Genomic DNA, 17068 nt, shown 5'->3' on the forward strand with positions numbered 1-17068 from the left:
GGCACCTCCCGCTGCCAGCGCGCGACTTCCGCTCACATCCCGGGGCAAAGTTCGCAACCGGAGCATCTACTTCCGGGTTAGCGGAGCTCGTAACCCGAAGCATTTGCAGGGAGGAGGGTACGTAACGCGAGGTTCCACTGGATCTGGCATTTTGATTTGCACCTTCTCCCTTTTCTGGCCCATTAAAACTTTCTCATCCAAAACCCTCATCCAAACCCATTCTTCAGATCCCTGATTGGCCCTGATGTTGCCTGGCACGCCTTAAAAATGAAAGAAACTAGCCACACAAGTTAAGAGATATATTGTCTGAATATGATGCCTTTGTACACTGTGACTATTCCAATAAATCTCCTTTGCCAAGAGAACGAGAGACAAAAGACAGACCCCCCCCCCAGCATCAGGGAACCAGGCCAAAACACCTGCGAAAGAACTGATAGCTCCTACTCAGGTGCATGCGGCACCTGTGGAAGTGCCTGGTCACAGAGCTGGCTGTAGCAGTGCTGGTTGTCTGCTGGAGGCTGACTGTCGACAGGTGAAGGGTCTGTGCTCGTGGAGGGATGTCACTGGGCCCTGCAACGTGGAGAGGTGGAAGAGATGTTTGCCAAGCCTCCATAGAAATGCCTGCCGCCTCCAGGTTCCTCTCCTCTTTCAGAGGCTTAGATTTTTTCTTGAGCTGTTGAGTAAATATGCTGCTGAACTGTTCGAGGGTACTTGGGTGCTCAGACTGACTTGAGTTGCCTGCCAGGTTCTTAGCATCAGGGGCGAGTTCTTTGTAGTTGCACGAAATAAGCTTCTGCAGCTGAGTTTTGGAGGTAGCTTTTTTGCCAGCCGAGGTTGCTGTAAAGGGTGGGGGTAGAGCCAAAAGGGTTACAGAACTGTGATACAGCCCAAAAGCAGTTCCCACTTAACAAAACTTTTCATTAATTGCTTGCAGCTGGAGTGTGATGTATTAGTAGATGTGAGATTCTAGAACTCTGTCAAAAGAGCTCCCAAAATGTGTCATAGGTGTCTTAGGGTGCCCATTCCCAATATCTGCTACACAGTGCAGGGCATGATTTAAAAAAAATAATAAATCAGTTCCATGCACCCCCATAAGGGGTACATGGAAATCAAGATTGACTTTCAGCTGGCGGTGGTGCACCTTTAGCAACTTCCCCTGACTTCTAGGCTTCTATATGTGCTGACTGCTTTGCTGTTCCCAACTAATCTAGCCCTTGTCTAAATCTTCCAGACTTTGCAGACAATCCACAGTGCAGTTGAGTAACGCAACTCAGACTGATATGCATAATTTATTCCGAGTGCAAAACCAAAGTTCCCTTAGCACACATTCCCCCATGTCACAGTGTGTGTGTGTGTGTGTGTGACAAACTGCTATTTTTTAGGCATGTCATACAATTTCCACTTACCTGTAGCTAAAAGAACCAGGGCAAAATTGGAGAGTGCACAGTGGAACTCTTGGCTTGTCAGCCTGTCCTCAGACTTTAGAGGGTGGGCAAGAAGTAGGTACTGATCTGAATGAGCAAACCCTCATGCGCTGAAAGCACATGTGAGGCGGATGCATAGATTTGCATGGAGCACCTGTGGCAGGCAGAGATATGTGACAGGGTTGGCACTGACTTGGAGACCCTCTCACCATTGCTGATGTGGCCAGCTGTGGTGGGTGGGGCTAGCCCACATATCCCCTCATGCATACTGTCTTCTGAATCCTTCCCTTAACACAAAGGCAGTAGAGCAATACTTTTCCTGAGGCCCATCCGTCTCATAGTGACATCCCTGGTGGCACTTTTCAGCAATGTGAAGCTACTATAGCAGTTGCTGGGAGCTAATGGTGGAAGTTGATCTGGAATTGAGGCTGTTGTCACCATCAGCTCTCTGATGATGCACTTTGACACTAAAAGTAATGGAAGATGCACTGCCGACAGTAATGGCCAGTTGCTGAAGATGGGGTGCTGTCTCATTTATGAAATAAATAGGGGCTCACCACTGATAACACAGCTTAGCAGTCGTTTGATCAGCTAAGCGATAGTTTGGGTTGACTTCTCTGGAGAAAGAGGGTCAGCTATGTTTCAGTTCAGTTTGCACTGCAGATCTTAAAGGTTTACTACATTAGTTGCTCCTTTTCTAAAGCAAGGTTGGAACTAGTGCATGCCTGCGATAAGCGATCTCACAGGGCAGCCTCCTGCAGTCTAGTGCCTTCCAGATACTGGATGCCAACTCCCATCAGCTCCAGCAAGCGTGGTCAGTGGCCAGGGATGGTGGGATCTAGTCCACAACATCTGGAAGGTACTGCATTGGCAACATCTACATGGAGGTAACTCCCTCCAGTTGGTAAGGTGTTCACAGTGCTGCCTTATACAGCTTGGGCACTTCCTCCTCTCCGTAGTCACCTGCTACCATGTGTAAAGAGCTGCCACACTTGGATCCAGACTTCATTGATGAGGCCTCTAGCTCAGTGGTCATACTGGAGGAAGATGAATCCTCGTCGTTTGTCTGTATAAAAGAGAAGCATACAGAGTTAAGGCAGCAGCTCTGAAGCTTAATTCACCACTATTCAAATGTGCCCAACTAGGGTCACTGCCTACCATCCCCAGTCAGAAATGATGCCCATAGTGAGATGCTTGATAAAGAGAACTAGGACTTGGTTGGCTAGGCTTCCTCTCTTCCCAATGTTCTTATCCCTAGTAGAGAAATGTGTTTTTTTTTTAACCAACAAAAAGGGAAGCGAAGTCTATCACCATTTGCAAGGAATGGAAACAAAGTGGGCCTTGGCAGGTAGTCACTATTCAGGAAGTCTTGCTCGGTATTATTCTATTTGAGGAACAGGATTATTTGGCTGACCAGCAATGCTTAACTGATCCAGGGATGCTTAACCACTAGTCAGTGGGTAGAATCATAGAATCATAGAGTTGGAAGAGACCACAAGGGCCATCGAGTCCAACCCCCTGCCAAGCAGGAAACACCATCAGAGCTATATAGGAGCTATATAGGACTATAGGTATATATAGGACTATAGGTATATAGGACTGTAGCCTAAGGCAGTAGACCAAGAGGGTTTTCTGCTTCCCAAGAGAGACCATAGTGCAACTGATGCCTCCCTAATACCTAATGCAGCCTCATTTGAACGTCTGCGGTCTCATACCTCACTCCATCTAAAGACTCATACAGTGATGACTTTACCACCAGCCGCCACCTCCTCCCACCCACCATTTGCTCTGCTTACTGTCTGCCTGATGAAGAATTCTGGAGAACTGAAAAGCTTGCACACCGTTTTTTGACATATTGATTGGCCACATAACAGTATTACCCTAATGTGGGTTTTAGATAGATAGATAGATAGATAGATAGATAGATAGATATTATTTATAGCCCACCCATCTGGCTGGGTTTCCCCAGCCACTCTGGGCAGCTCCAAACATAATATTAAACAGAATAAAACTTCAAACATTACAAACTTCCCTAAACAGGGCTGCCTTTGGATGTCTTCTGAAAGTCAGGTAGTTGTTTATTGCCTTGACATCTGGCGGCAGGGCGTTCCACAGGACAGGCGCCACCACCAAGAAGGCCCTCTGAATGATGGTTGTGGGCCAACAGGGTTGCCTTTGCATTCTAGGAACACTTTGCCAGCTATGCAAGTTGTTTACAGAACTACTTATAAAGTGGAGTTTACGGCCCAAGTTCATTCAGCTTCTTCTGGTTGAAAAAGGAAAGGGCCTGCACCCCTTGCAGAAGAGAACTCAGTAACTGGGACAGGTTCTGTCCTGCTTCACATACCAAGCTGGGTGACTGAGACGGAGCTTCTTTGTACACCTTGTACCGCCTGCCCTTCCTGCTCCCATAGAATCTGGAGAAGAAAGCCCAGGGCCCACGAGAGTTTAACGCTGGCTCACTGGCTTGTGATGACATCTGTAAGAACTGAATGTCCAGCTGCAATTGTCCTCTGGTCTTCTCCTTCTTGCCAGGTCGAGATTGCAGCACAAACCACCTGCAGAGAGATAAGACAATGGCCTCTATGGCAGGGGTCTAACTTGCCACTCTTCTACTGCTGAGAGAGGCAACATGGTGCCCTCTAGGTGTTGTGGAGCATGTCCCATCAGACCCAGCCAGTTAGACCATGAGCAGGGGTGACTCAAACTGTAGCCTGGAAGATCGGAAGAGTTGCACACAGTCTCCCCTGGCTCTATGGGTTACCACTGTAGTACCAATAATCTAACAAGAGCCCTGCTGGATCAGACCATGGCCTCATCTAATCCAGCATCCTGTTCTCCCAGTAACCAACCAGATGCTTATGAGATGCACAAAAGCAGGAACAGAGCCAAATAGCGCTCTCTCCACTTGTGATTCTCAGCCACTGGTATTCAGAGGCGTACTGTCTAGGTTAGAAGAGACAGGATATAGCCACCAGGTCGTTTCTTGGCACCTATGGGGTAACACAATAGGGCAGCCTTCCTCGACCTGGTGTCCTCCAAATGTTTTGCACAATTCAGCGACTGACTTGGGCTAAAGCAGTGTTTCTCAAACTTGGGTCTCCAGCTGTTTTTTTGGATTACAACTCCTATCATGCCTAGCTAGCACAACCAGCGGTCAGGGATGATGGGAGTTGTAGTCCAAAAACAGCTGGAGACCCAAGTTTAGGAAACCCTGGGCTAAAGGGAGTTGCAGTACATATCTAGAGGGCACTGGGTTGTAGAAGGAAGCTCTAGAGCAGGGGTAGCCAACACAGCGCCCTGCAGATGATGCTGGACTACACTCGCGATTCTTGACCTTTGGTTGTGCTGGCTGAGGGTGATGGGAGTCGTACGACACAACATCTGGAGGGCACTGTTGGTTTCCCCTGTCATATACTGCGGTTGAATATTGACCAAGTTGTAACTTACCACAGTGTGAATGTAACCATTTTGTAAACTGGTCATTTGGCAGCTGCTGAGGAGAAGTTTGCAACTCCTCTAAATTTCCAATTTGGGTGTGTGTTGCAGTGACCTCAGCACTTGGCTGGATCTTTCGGCCTACCAGTTTCCTGTTTGCTTACAGGCTAATTGCTGCAACTTACATTTTGGAAAATGTGAAGTGCCCTATTCTGCACTGGAGATGCTACAAAAAATGGTGCGCCTGGGTGGTTTGCTGAAGGTGGAGCCTGCCAGATTCTGCAACTGGGCATTTCAGAGAGCGTGACTGGATAAGTGTATTAAATCTCATCCATATGCTAAACTTCCCTACCAGCTCTGAAGAAGACAGAATCCTCCTTCTTGCTTCTCCAGTCAGCTATTAATTAATAGCTTGCCACAAAAGGAGCCTAGGAGTGATTTACAAAATGTGAAAAGCATAAAGCATGGCTTAAAATGGGGGGGGATGCATTATAAGAAAAGTCATACAATAAAACAGAACCAATAAAAGAGCAGCAAAAACACACCATCAATAGATAGATTATTACAATTTTGCTATCAAATGCCTGGGAAGTGATAAGTTTCTACCTGGAGCCAGAAGGACGTTAATTATGGTACGAGGTGGACTTCAGCAGGAAAGCAACAAGTGGGGAGCCCCAATGGGAAAGGCCCTCTCCTTTCCTCCCAAGTACTTACTAATATTACAATTCCAGCTAAAATTTGGCACTTTTACATAGCCCTTCAATATATGTGCATTTTTATGGGAGCTATGGGTTAGTTAGTTTTCGTCCAATATCTTATTGTGTGCACATGTTTGTGTGTGCATGACATTTGCATTGCTGCCTCGGCTGTGCAATGATGCACCTCTTAAAGGGCTTTGCCACATTTTTGCTGCTCATGGCACTGACCATTTTCTTAAGGGCCATCACCTCCAAACTATATCTTCCTACACTTCTTTCCTGATGCCACCCCATGGCTCAAAAATGTGAACTCTGGGTTAACCAGCATGGTGTCCTCTAGACTACAACTGCCATCAGTCTTGACCACTGGCCAAACTGGCTGTGGCTGATGGAAATTGCATCCGAAGGACACTGTGTTGGTTATCCCTAGCTTGACTTCACGAGATAGATGCAGGGCTGGCAGGTGATGCTCACTCATTTCTTCTCTTCGTTTTGTCCTGAAAAAGTTGGGCAAGAGGCAAGCATACTCTGCCGAGGAACTGGTTGAAATGATGCAAGGACTGGTGCATGACGGTAAGGATGAGGCCATTCTCTTCTGAGTCATCCAGCACACTGGGCAGCTGCAATGTACATTCTTCATGCCATTCGGGACTTAGGCTGTGTAGTGCTACGGAGGTCCTGAACTTCTGCTTTTGTAGCTGAATCACAACATAGGGGTTGCTGGTGCCAGTGGCGCCCTTGGAGCGTAGAGAGCAGGCACGCAGGACAGTCAGCTGCAGGTGGGTAGGGTGCCAGGCATGCTCCTTTTCTGTGTCCTCATCCACCCTGCAAAGATAAATCCTTTTATTAGTTAGTGGCGGTTGTGAAGAAAGTCATAGAATAACAGAATCGCATAATTGTAGAGTTGGAAGAGACCTGAAGGTCATCTCGTCCAACCCCCTGCAATGCAGGAATTTCATCTAGAGCATCCATGACAGATGGCCATCAACCTCTGTTTAAAAACCTCCAAGGAAGGAGAGTCCACAACCTCCCAAGGGAGTCCGTTCCACTGTCTTAACAGCTCTAACTGGCTGAAAGTTCTTCCAGATGTTTAGTCAGAATCTCCTTTCTTGTAACTTGAATCCATTGGTTGAGTCCTACCCTCCAGAGCAGGAGAAAACAAGCTTGCTCCATCCCCCGTGTGACAACTCTTGAGATATTTGCAGATGGATATCATATCTCCTCTCAGTTGCCTCTTTTCCAGGCTAAACATACCCAACTCCCTCAACTGTTCCACATAAGGCTTGGTTTCCAGACCCCTGATCTTCTTGGTTGCCCTCCTCCACACACATTCCAGCTTGTCAATATCCTTCTTAAATTGTGGCACCCAGAAATAGACACAGTATTCCAGGTGTGGTCTGACCAAGGCAGAACAAAGCAGTACTATTAGTTCCCTTGATCTAGACACTATACCTTGTTGATATAGCCTATAATAGAATTCACTTTTTTTGCCGCTGCATCACATGTTGAGCTTGTGATCTACAAAGACCCTATTCATTTGTACTACTGGCAATCCAGATGTCCCTCCTCTTATATTTGTGCAGCTGGTTTGTACAGAACCTTCCATTAGTCCCTATTGGAATTCATTTCGCTAGTTTTGGCCCAATTCTCCATGTTCACCCAGTGAGCTTCCTGTTGCAGCAGAGCTTTGAACCCAGCTCTCTCCCCATCCAAATCTCCTTTCCTAATCTAAATTGCAGGGTTGCTGTGAGGTTAACCTGGGGAAACTCCATTGGAGCTGCCCTGAAAGTCTTTGAGGGTGAGGTTACAAGCATAATAATAGCTGGTCTTCTTAGGCTGAGGTGGGACTGAGTCAACATTTAGCTGTCTAGAGAGATGGAACAACTCTTTACCTGATCACCGGCAAGGACTTTGTTCCCTCCTCATTTGCATCCAGCTCCATGTAGCCAATTCAACTGACATCCACGTCACTGCCTTAATGGCACCTAGAGTAAAGCAAGGAATGCCCATTCGAGAATGTTGGAATTTGAGGTTGACAATCAGGTGGGCGGAGCTATTATTAGCCACACCCCTCTATCCAGCAAATTTCTTCTTCTTCCTGATTCCGTATGTTTTGCTCTGTTGTTGTCAGGGCGCAGGCCTTGGTGGTCACAAAAATAGTACCTCTCCACTCTGGCTTAGAGTGGCTAGGAGTCTGCCTGACTACACGACCCCACAGGAAGGCACTGGCGGAACCCAAAAGCTATGAAAAGCAAACTTTTTGAGTTTTTGGTCCGTGGTCTCTTGCAGCTTCAGAGATGCCAATACATCTCCTTGTCAAGGCAAAGGGGACCCAGGGTGCCGGTACAGCTCATGCCAAGGGCACAAGGGAACCTACATGCGCCTCAGGCTGTTGTTGGTACAAAATTCCCACCTTTTCTGCTTCACGTTCAGCTGCTAAGGGTACTAGTGGTGATGCTCAGTAATCAAAGGAGACAGTTTAAATCCTAGCCCCTGCCTTGGGGGATGGTGATCGTTTATTTAAAATAAAAACTAAAACAGTTCTAAACCTGTATGAAGAAGCAGAGCAAAAAAGCCTAAAATAAAATAAAATTAGGCCAACATTTTCACATAGATTTTCAGGGGAAAGGCTGTATGCCCATATGTGTGTTGCAGTGCTATTTTTCTAGAAAAAGAGGTGCCGGAATTCACCATGACCGCCTCACTTGCTTTCTTATAATGGCAATGGAGTCTGCCTGAGGTGCTGGAACTGAGTTTCGGCAAGTTCCAGCTGAAAAAAAGCTCTGTGTGTGTTTCAAATGGAGATGTGATGCTTTAGAGATCAAGTTGGTTTAGCTGAATTAGGATCCCCTACAAGATAAATGTAAAAAGAAAACCAAACAAAACAATTAACGCTCCTCACCCCACCAAGAGTAATTCTGGAAAAATATAATACATAGTATTGTTTTCTCTGTCATTTCTGGAATGAAAACTGAAATCTTCACTCCCTCAAACAGTGAAATCAGTGTCTACAGGACTAGAGTCAATATGGAGTCATGACAAAACAAGAGTGTGTTTCACCATGCTCAGAAGAACCCTGAAATTTACAGAACTACAAAACCATTAAAAAAAAAATCAGCAACAACCAAAAGCTATCAACTGTCTCCCCGCCAAACAAAACAAAACAAAACAAAACAAAAACTAGGCAAATAAGGACTGAGCATGCTCAGTAGTCATGAATGTCAGGAAATGGAAAGTGGTGGTGCAGTGTAGCAGAATGCCCTGCTCAGAGAGAATATTGCCTGTAACCCACAATAGGAACACTCTGCTTAGGAAGGAGGAAATATCGCACAATTTTGTTGGAGGTTCCACTTGTTACTGCAGAAGAGCAAATAAAACCACCAGTATTCTGGGAGTTTTCATTGGATTTCTGGAGTCTTCGTACTGCTTGTAATCTTTAAAACGCAAACCCTAAACAATACAGAGCTATGCCTATATTTTCCACATGTGTAATTATAATATTTTACATTTTAAAGAATGTAATTTATGATACGCCATGGCTACAATAATTATCTTAATGTTCTGTGTGTTTAGCTCCATGGTGAAGCAAGTACTATGTAATTATTGAGCTGGAAACAACTTTGTTAACAGATAACCTAGGGTTGGCATCAATTTACTATGTCACTGATGATTTGTGGCCAACTAAGTTCAGTTCTTGCCTGTATTTCAGGGGGCGGGACTAGATGACTCTGGGCCCTTTGCAGCTCAACAATTCTATTATTCTAATTGCCCAGACAGTAAACAAACAAACAAAAACATTGTCTAAGTATCTAGATTCAGTTTTTCATAAAGCCAACTCTCCTAAGGCTTGTGGTTATATTATATGGTACCAAAATTCTCTGATGCGTTATTTTATTTCTTTGGTTTGTTTCTTTTCTCCACCAAAACTACTGCTTTCTAGCCTTCTTCCCCAGTCCCCCACTGCCATCAAAGTGTTGTGACGTGGGGTTTGTGATTTCAGCTCTCTTGATATAACATGCTGGAGACAGTTCTCTAGTAACACTTCTTTATTAAAGCAACAAGACTAAGGTCTGGGGAGAGGAAAGCTACATTTATAGGGACAGGGGACTAGCAAGAAAGGATACATTTTGGAGGGAACAATATCAGGCAATCACAGTCCTGCCTTTTGGAGGGAACCAATAAGACAGAGGATCCAAATACAGGAGCTTAAATGAACCAATAGTAGCTGTACCCTCTGGAACCAAAAGGCAGTTACTTTACCCTAATGCAAATACAGACAATCATAATACAGATATAAAATCCTTTGACTCAATACACAACACAAAGAGTGCAATTTTATGACCTCTAAGCAACCCTGAGTCTGAGACTGCTTTTCGCAGAACCATCTGACTTAGCCTTGATTTATTATTTTAGTCATGTTGCTAGCCCATGTAAGGCTCGGTAGTTTGTTTGACCAAACTGCGGGAGGCAGTGGAAGACAGGAGTGCCTGGCGTGCTCTGGTCTATGGGGTCACAAAGAGTTGGACACGACTAAATGACTAAACAACAACACAACAACAGTGTACATAATACCCCTTGCTTTCATTCATCTTTACCACAACCCTGTAGTTGTAGCTGGTGCATGGGTGGAACTGAGGAAGGAAGCTACCTTAAAGCAACATTGGATCCATGCTTGCTTCGGATGTTAGAGAGCACAGGCTACAGATCGCTACTGGTGATATACTGTGCTCCCAGAACCCTGTCCATTAAGCGATGGGCTGCTACATACTGCACCAGCTGTGACTTGGGCAACCCTATGTAGATCACATTACACTAATCAAGTGCTGAGATTATGAAGGAATTTATGTTACACATAAATAGTAACAGAAATGTGTAAGGCGTAACAAAAATATGTGAGGGAGACAAAGTGGGTATTTCTGTGCTCAAGCAAAAGGGGTATGCCCTCTTGCCCTAGGCATGCTAGGCCTAAAAAAGCCACCTAGATTTACAAAGTGGTTGCAATTCCCCCAACCCAAATATGTTTGTAATTGTGGGATGAGAGATTTGTTGCAGGGGGTTGGACTAGATGACCCTTGGTGTCCCTTCAACTCAACAATTCTATGATGCAGGTGTAAAAACAACAAGGTCCCTGCACATTTAATAATTGTGTAGAGGAAGGCATATCAGCAGACGCAGGTTGTCATTCCAACCATACCTGCTGAAGCTTTCTCTTCTATACAATAATTAAAATGTGTCCTCTTTTTCACCTGGCTGCTAGGTACTGCTGCTGGAAAAACCTCAACGATGAAAGCACAATACGCAGCGAGTGGAGACAAAGGAAACACTGTTCTTCTTTTTGTATGCCTTTCTATGATAGGGTTGCCATATTTCAAAAATTGAAAATCTGGACGTTAAAGCGATTTCCCCCCGGACAATGTTTGTGAGGGTCGAATCCCAGCTATGTTCGGGAAATTCCGGACATATGGCAGTCCTAGACATATGCATTTTCTGAAGTAAGGTATAGTTGGTCCCAGGAGAGTGCGTTTGTAACATTTACCAAAGTCATAAATATCTCTAAACACGTGGAAGAGCCTGTCCTATAAAACAGTACAATTAAGACAACTGAGAGGAATAGAAGACCCAATCAATGCTTGTTTTTGTTTTTTATAAGACAGCTCAAAACAGGGTGCCAGTGGGAGAATTTGGAATTATGAGAAAGTGCCATGGGTGCCTGTCAATAAATGGCTGCCTTGGAGGTGCAGTGGTGGCTCAACATAAAATGACTGCCTTAAGGTGTGTGGCACATCACAAAATGGCTGCCACATCTAATGAGCAGATAGATAGGAGCCTGCCTCGCAACAGCAGCTACCCACAACGATGGGAAAAGGCCTAGCACTTGTTCATGGAGAGCAACTCTTTGCACCCCTCCCCTGGTCAGAATGGAAAGAAGGGTGGGTGCCCAATCCTGGCAGCCAGTGAAATATGGGCATGTTTAGGGGAGAGTGTTCAATGAGACAGTGCAAACAGGAATTGACCAGGAAGGGCAAACATTCTCTTGTGTACTGTGAGTTTTGGAGGGTTTATTGAGACCTTTCACAGGCACCTTAGGTGGAACTGCAGGCACCACACTGGCAGCTATCCATGACTTTGCATGGAAGTATTTAAAGGACCCACAGGTAGAGCAGCTGGGCTATATTAACCATTAGGCCAGCAAGCAATTGAACACAGACCTTGTTCTAGTGCAAAGGCAGAAAATAGATTGGGATCTACAGACTGGAAAATGGATGACTTAACGGTAGATCAGCAAGTGTTTATCTTTAATAGTTATTTAAAAACAGAAACAGAGAAAAGCTCCCCCTAAGTTAGGCTGTTAGAATTACTGATCTGTATTTTGTAGTAAGTGTAGATTCCGACATGTAAAATGCAGTCTATGGCTCCTGGGTTATTAGCTCCACCCCATGAACCCCCATTTCATATCTGGTTCTGGTTAGTGGATCTTAGGGATCTAGTAAAAAATAAAATCAGAGTCAGATCTGTAGTCTGTCCAACTCTGATCTAACATTAATGTGTCATGTTAATGGAGATTTGGCTTACTGCAATGGACTACTGCAATGCGCTCTACATGGGGCTACCTTTGAAGGTGACTCGGAAACTACAGCTAATTCAGAATGCGGCAGCTAGATTGGTGACTGGGGGCGGCCGCCGAGACCACATAACACCAGTCTTGAAAGACCTACAGTGGCTCCCAGTACGTTTCCGAGCACAATTCAAAGTGTTGGTGTTGACCTTTAAAGCCCTAAACGGCCTCGGCCCAGTATACCTGAAGGAGCGTCTCCACCCCCATTGTTCTGCCTGGACGCTGAGGTCCAGCGCCGAGGGCCTTCTGGCGGTTCCCTCATTGCGAGAAGCAAAGCTACAGGGAACCAGGCAGAGGGCCTTCTCGGTAGTGGCGCCCGCCCTGTGGAACACCCTTCCAGCAGATGTCAAGGCGATAAACAACTACCTGACATTCAGAAGACATCTTAAGGCAGCCCTGTTCAGGGAAGTTTTTAATGTATGATATTTTAGTGTTTTTTGGTTTCTATGGAAGCCACCCAGAGTGGCTGGGGAAACCCAGCCAGATGGGCGGGGTACAAATAATAAATTATTATTATTATTATTATTATTATTATTATTATTATTATTATACTCCACCCTCAGCCATGCTCCTTTCAAATCCCCATAAAAGTATTGTTAAAATACTTCTATACCACTTTTCAAACAATTATTGTTTCCCAAAGTGGCTTACATGAATTAAGAGAGAGAAATGTGTCTTGTTCTTAGGCGTATAAAGAATAGACAAGACACATAAGGGAGTGGGACTGGAAAGAAAGAGCAGATGATAGACTCCAACTCCCATCAGCCCAAGCCAGCATTTGTCAGTGGTCAGTGGTTTTGGGAGCAACAGCATCTGGAGAGCCACAGATTCATTGGTGACCAAAATATTAAGACAGAATTTTTATTGAGAGCTGTATCAAGGGTAGCTCAGTGACCACTGACCATGGTACCTGGGGCTGATCATCCTACCATCCCTGACCATTGGCGGATGAGAGTTGGAGTCCAACAACATCTGTATGGCACCACATTGGCTATCCCTGACTACATGTTTTTGTGTACATGTGTTAGTCTGCAGATGCATTGTTGGGAAAGGACACCATTGGTCAGGAGTGAGCTGATATGATGGGAGCAAGTTCAACAGAATAAGGGCCTAAGATGTATTTTGGGGAGTGAGGGTTAGGAACAGGAATATATGAAGCTGCCTTATACTAAGTCCGACCATCAGTCCACTGATCCACTTGGGCTTGCCGATCAAAAGGTTGGTGGTCTGAATCCCTGTGACAGGGTGAGCTCCCATTGTTCTGTCTCAGCTTCTGTCAACCTAGCAGTTCAAAAGCAGGCCACTGCAAGTAGATAAATAGGTACCACTGTGGCGGGAAGGTAAACAGTGTTTTCGTGCGCTCTGGCTTCTGTCACGGTGTTCTGTTGCACCAGAAGTGGTTTAGTCATGCTGGCCACATGACCCAGAAAGCTGTCTGTGAATAAACGCTGGCTCCCTCACCACAACCCCATAGTCGTCTTTGACTGTACTTAACCGTCCAGGGGTCCTTTACCTTTTTTACACTGACTAGAAGTGACACTCTGGGTTTGGGGGCAGAGGATTGAACCTGGCATCTTCCACTTGCAAAGAGATGCTTCACCACTGAGCTGTGGTCCTTCCCCCATTAGGAAGGAGACTTCTAGGTCAGGGCTGCTGTGTATGCCTGGGAATACGTAGGAGGGCTGGGAATGAGGGAAGGCTTTGGAGAGCTTTGGCGCATGTGTAGCTGGAGAAGAACACACCCAGTGTGGAGCATGTGTTAGGAGCACAGCATGTAATTACTAAGCCAGAAGGTGCTTTGCCTGGGTTCCTGTTTTGAACTGAACCGTGGTGGTGTTGGCATCCCTCCCAGGTGTAACCATCACACCCAGCCAGGAGGCTCCCTGACAACACGCCCCCGATCCGGCTTCACAAGCCTGTGACAGCTGGGGAGGGGACGGAAAGTAACAAAAACCAGAACTCGACTAGGAGGGAGCAAGGCTGACTCAGAGCCATTAACTGTGTCATGTCTCATTCGCATAATGGAACGGTGGAACAGGGAAAGGGCTTGCCAAGCCAAATTTAGTTGTATGTCTGCCCAAGGATGGGTGCTTGCTTTGGAGTATTAGGCTTCTTGGGAATCACATTGCAAACCTGGCAGTTCTTGTGCACCTTCACGCTGCCACTGCCCACTTATTTTCCCCCAAATCCAGAGTTTTACAAAGCATATCTTCCAGGTAAATGACATTGCTGTTAGTCCTCCAAGTTCCCTGAGACTTTCAGTCACGTGGAATCTCTGCATAAGGCACTGTTCCACTGAACAACAGTAACTATTAAAATCTAAATGTATTTGGCACAGCTGGTTGAGTGTGTAGATAGCTATATATCAGAATATGAACAGAATATGCACTGGCTGCAGGGGCCATAGTCATCCCACCCATACCAGCAAAGTAAGGCTATAATATGATACATGTTTATGTGGCAGTAAGTCCCACTGAACTCAGTAACATGCATAGGATGCTAGGGACTGGCAGCAAAGTATTGGAGGACAGTGCTGTGTGTGCCACATGGCCTGCCCTGTAAAGTTAGCTTGTCCTCTGATGTGGTGGAGGAAGATGTCCCATCAGTCACCAGTGCTAAAGGAAGATTCAGCTGCCATTCTGGTCAGTTTCTGTTTGTAGAAATTGGTATGGCAGAGAGAATGCCATATTGTCCTTCCCTTGGAGTAGGGATGTATCTTGGGCTGGCCCCAATACAACCCTAAACGCCTTCCTACTTCCTGTCTCAAGTTTGGGGACAACATTCATGCACTATTCTTTTTCTTCCTATTACATATACACTATCTTTTGTAGCAGTATCAGAGCTATTTGAAAAACTTCTTGACATCTTGCAGGAAATTGAGATTCTGCCACTGCTGACTGGAATTACAGGGCTGTTATCAACTCGCCCACTTATTCTCCACGGCCAAGATTTCTGTGGGGAAGCAAGGGTCGGGGGGAGAGTGTTCAGCTTTGTGTTGAGTGAATAATCTTTTGAAGCGAGGAAGAATCCTGCAGGAAGCCACCCGTGGTTGCATTATTTTGAGCCTATAATTGCTCAGAACAACGCTGCAGCTCAAGCAGTGCTGGAGCTATTACATCAGAGAGCCAGAGCTGGAATCCCAGGCAGCTTTCCAGTCCCTGACCTGCAAATGGCTGGGAATTTGGGATGCTTCATGCAGTCAAAACGTTTCATCTTTGGCCAATTCTGTTTCCTGTTATTGACTTCAGTGGGTTTCACAATCTGACTCACAGTGATATATATCAAAGTGCTGTTGTGTTAGCTGCAGGGCTCTGTAACTGGCAAGTCCTGGCAGGTCTAAGCATCTACAGAACAAGAGTTCCGCTAAGGGTTAATTATACAGAAACAGACTGTTCCTGTTGCAGCAATTTGATCTATGCTCTGAATGAGCCCTTCTTTAAAGTGTATATATACACATGGAACAGGATTAGGGTTTGGGGATTGGTGGAACGAATATTACACTGCAACATGGATTGCAGATAGTTTTATTCTATGGACGAAGAAGGGAATTCTGACCATCCATGTAGAATAAGGGAAACTGGCCTTCAAACTGGACACTTAGAAATGGACATTGTTGTACGTGAAGTCATAGGCATATCTATGCACTTGGCCCTGTGTCTCTGGAAGCAGAGATCCAGGTTACTGGTGCATGGGACGTCATAGCATAACCTTGACTAACTTCAGTACCCTGTCCCGGGATGAACCTCTCAGGAAAACCAAGTCAGAAGGTAAAGTTGTTTGAAAGATTGAAGTAAAGAAGCAAGAAAGCAATATTCATTAATAACTACATCTCTGTTCCTTAATAGAAACTGGTACTTTATTTGTACTACAAAAATTCATTTACCTCCTTCCGGTACTCCCTCTGGCCTCAAAATCAAAATCTTTATTCAGCAAAAACATAAAATTACCGAGAAGGAAGGGATCTCAGGTCGTGTAGCCTCCATGACCCGCAGGCTCCACCACCAAATGTCTAGTCTCAAAGTTCACAAGCTAAGGACAGAACCAGTTGTTAACAGCAAAACAATGGGGCTGCCACCCTATAATGCCACTGTAAAGCTAAGGAGAGGAGAGGAGCGAGAAGGAAGGGCTTTACCTTCCTTCTGTCTACAGATTATTCCCTACAAATGGACCCTGGCAGTTTCTAATCATCCCCTGCCTTACTGCAGCTGGTTTTGGGGGGGGGTTAGGGGGGGAAGTCTGGGGGAAATTACTATGGGTAAAATTGGCTGGTGTAGAAGTTAAGCACCACTCTGTGGCTGAAACACTTGTGAATACAATTGGTTATCTTGCATGCGGGAGATTTCCTTGTGGTGCAGGCCCTGAACAGCAGCTCTTTCCAAACAATTTATTTCTTTTTCAGTTTGGGATAAGTCCATAGCGAATACCCGGAGCATGATTATTTTGTGCCTGTGAACTTCTCTTCTGCCATATGAATGCAGGATAGAGTGTTGACAAAATGAAACAAATGTGGATGGCTACTGGAGAGGGTCTTTCCAGTGTTGGCACCCCCAGAGAGGTCTGTCTTGTATCTACATGATGACCTTTTCAGATGCCAGATGAAGATATTTTCAGTCATTTTAATGTTTTTTTTACTGCTTTTTATATTGGTTGTGCGCTCCTCTGGTTCGCCAGAAGCAGCTTAGTCATGCTGGCCACATGACCCAGAAGCTGTACGCCGGCTCCCTTGGCCAATAAAGCGAGATGAGCGCCGCAACTCCAGAGTCGGCCACAACTAGACCTAACGGTCAGGGTCCCTTTACCTTTATATTGGTTGTACTGATGTCATTCTCTGTTACTGGCTTTATTCTGGGTTAGATTTTAGTTCCCTATTGTATTTTTTGTTTCTAATTTTT

General features: G+C 45.4%; 1 protein-coding gene across 1 annotated transcript; it reads right to left on the reverse strand.

Annotated features, from left to right (window-relative positions):
- Nucleotides 1-284: 284 nt before the first annotated feature.
- LOC309526906 (uncharacterized protein) lies at nt 285-7664 on the reverse strand. Its single transcript, XM_082213264.1, has 5 exons — nt 7453-7664; nt 6035-6385; nt 3772-3982; nt 2388-2490; nt 285-837 (listed from the first exon to the last, which is right to left on the reverse strand). The coding sequence occupies exons 1-5, from the start codon at nt 7500-7502 to the stop codon at nt 398-400; spliced, it is 1155 nt and encodes a 384-aa protein (XP_082069390.1). The 5' UTR covers nt 7503-7664; the 3' UTR covers nt 285-397.
- Nucleotides 7665-17068: the final 9404 nt, after the last annotated feature.

The sequence above is a fragment of the Podarcis vaucheri genome (assembly GCF_965113315.1).
Source record: "Podarcis vaucheri genome assembly, chromosome: 2".
Lineage (NCBI taxonomy): Eukaryota > Metazoa > Chordata > Lepidosauria > Squamata > Lacertidae > Podarcis > Podarcis vaucheri.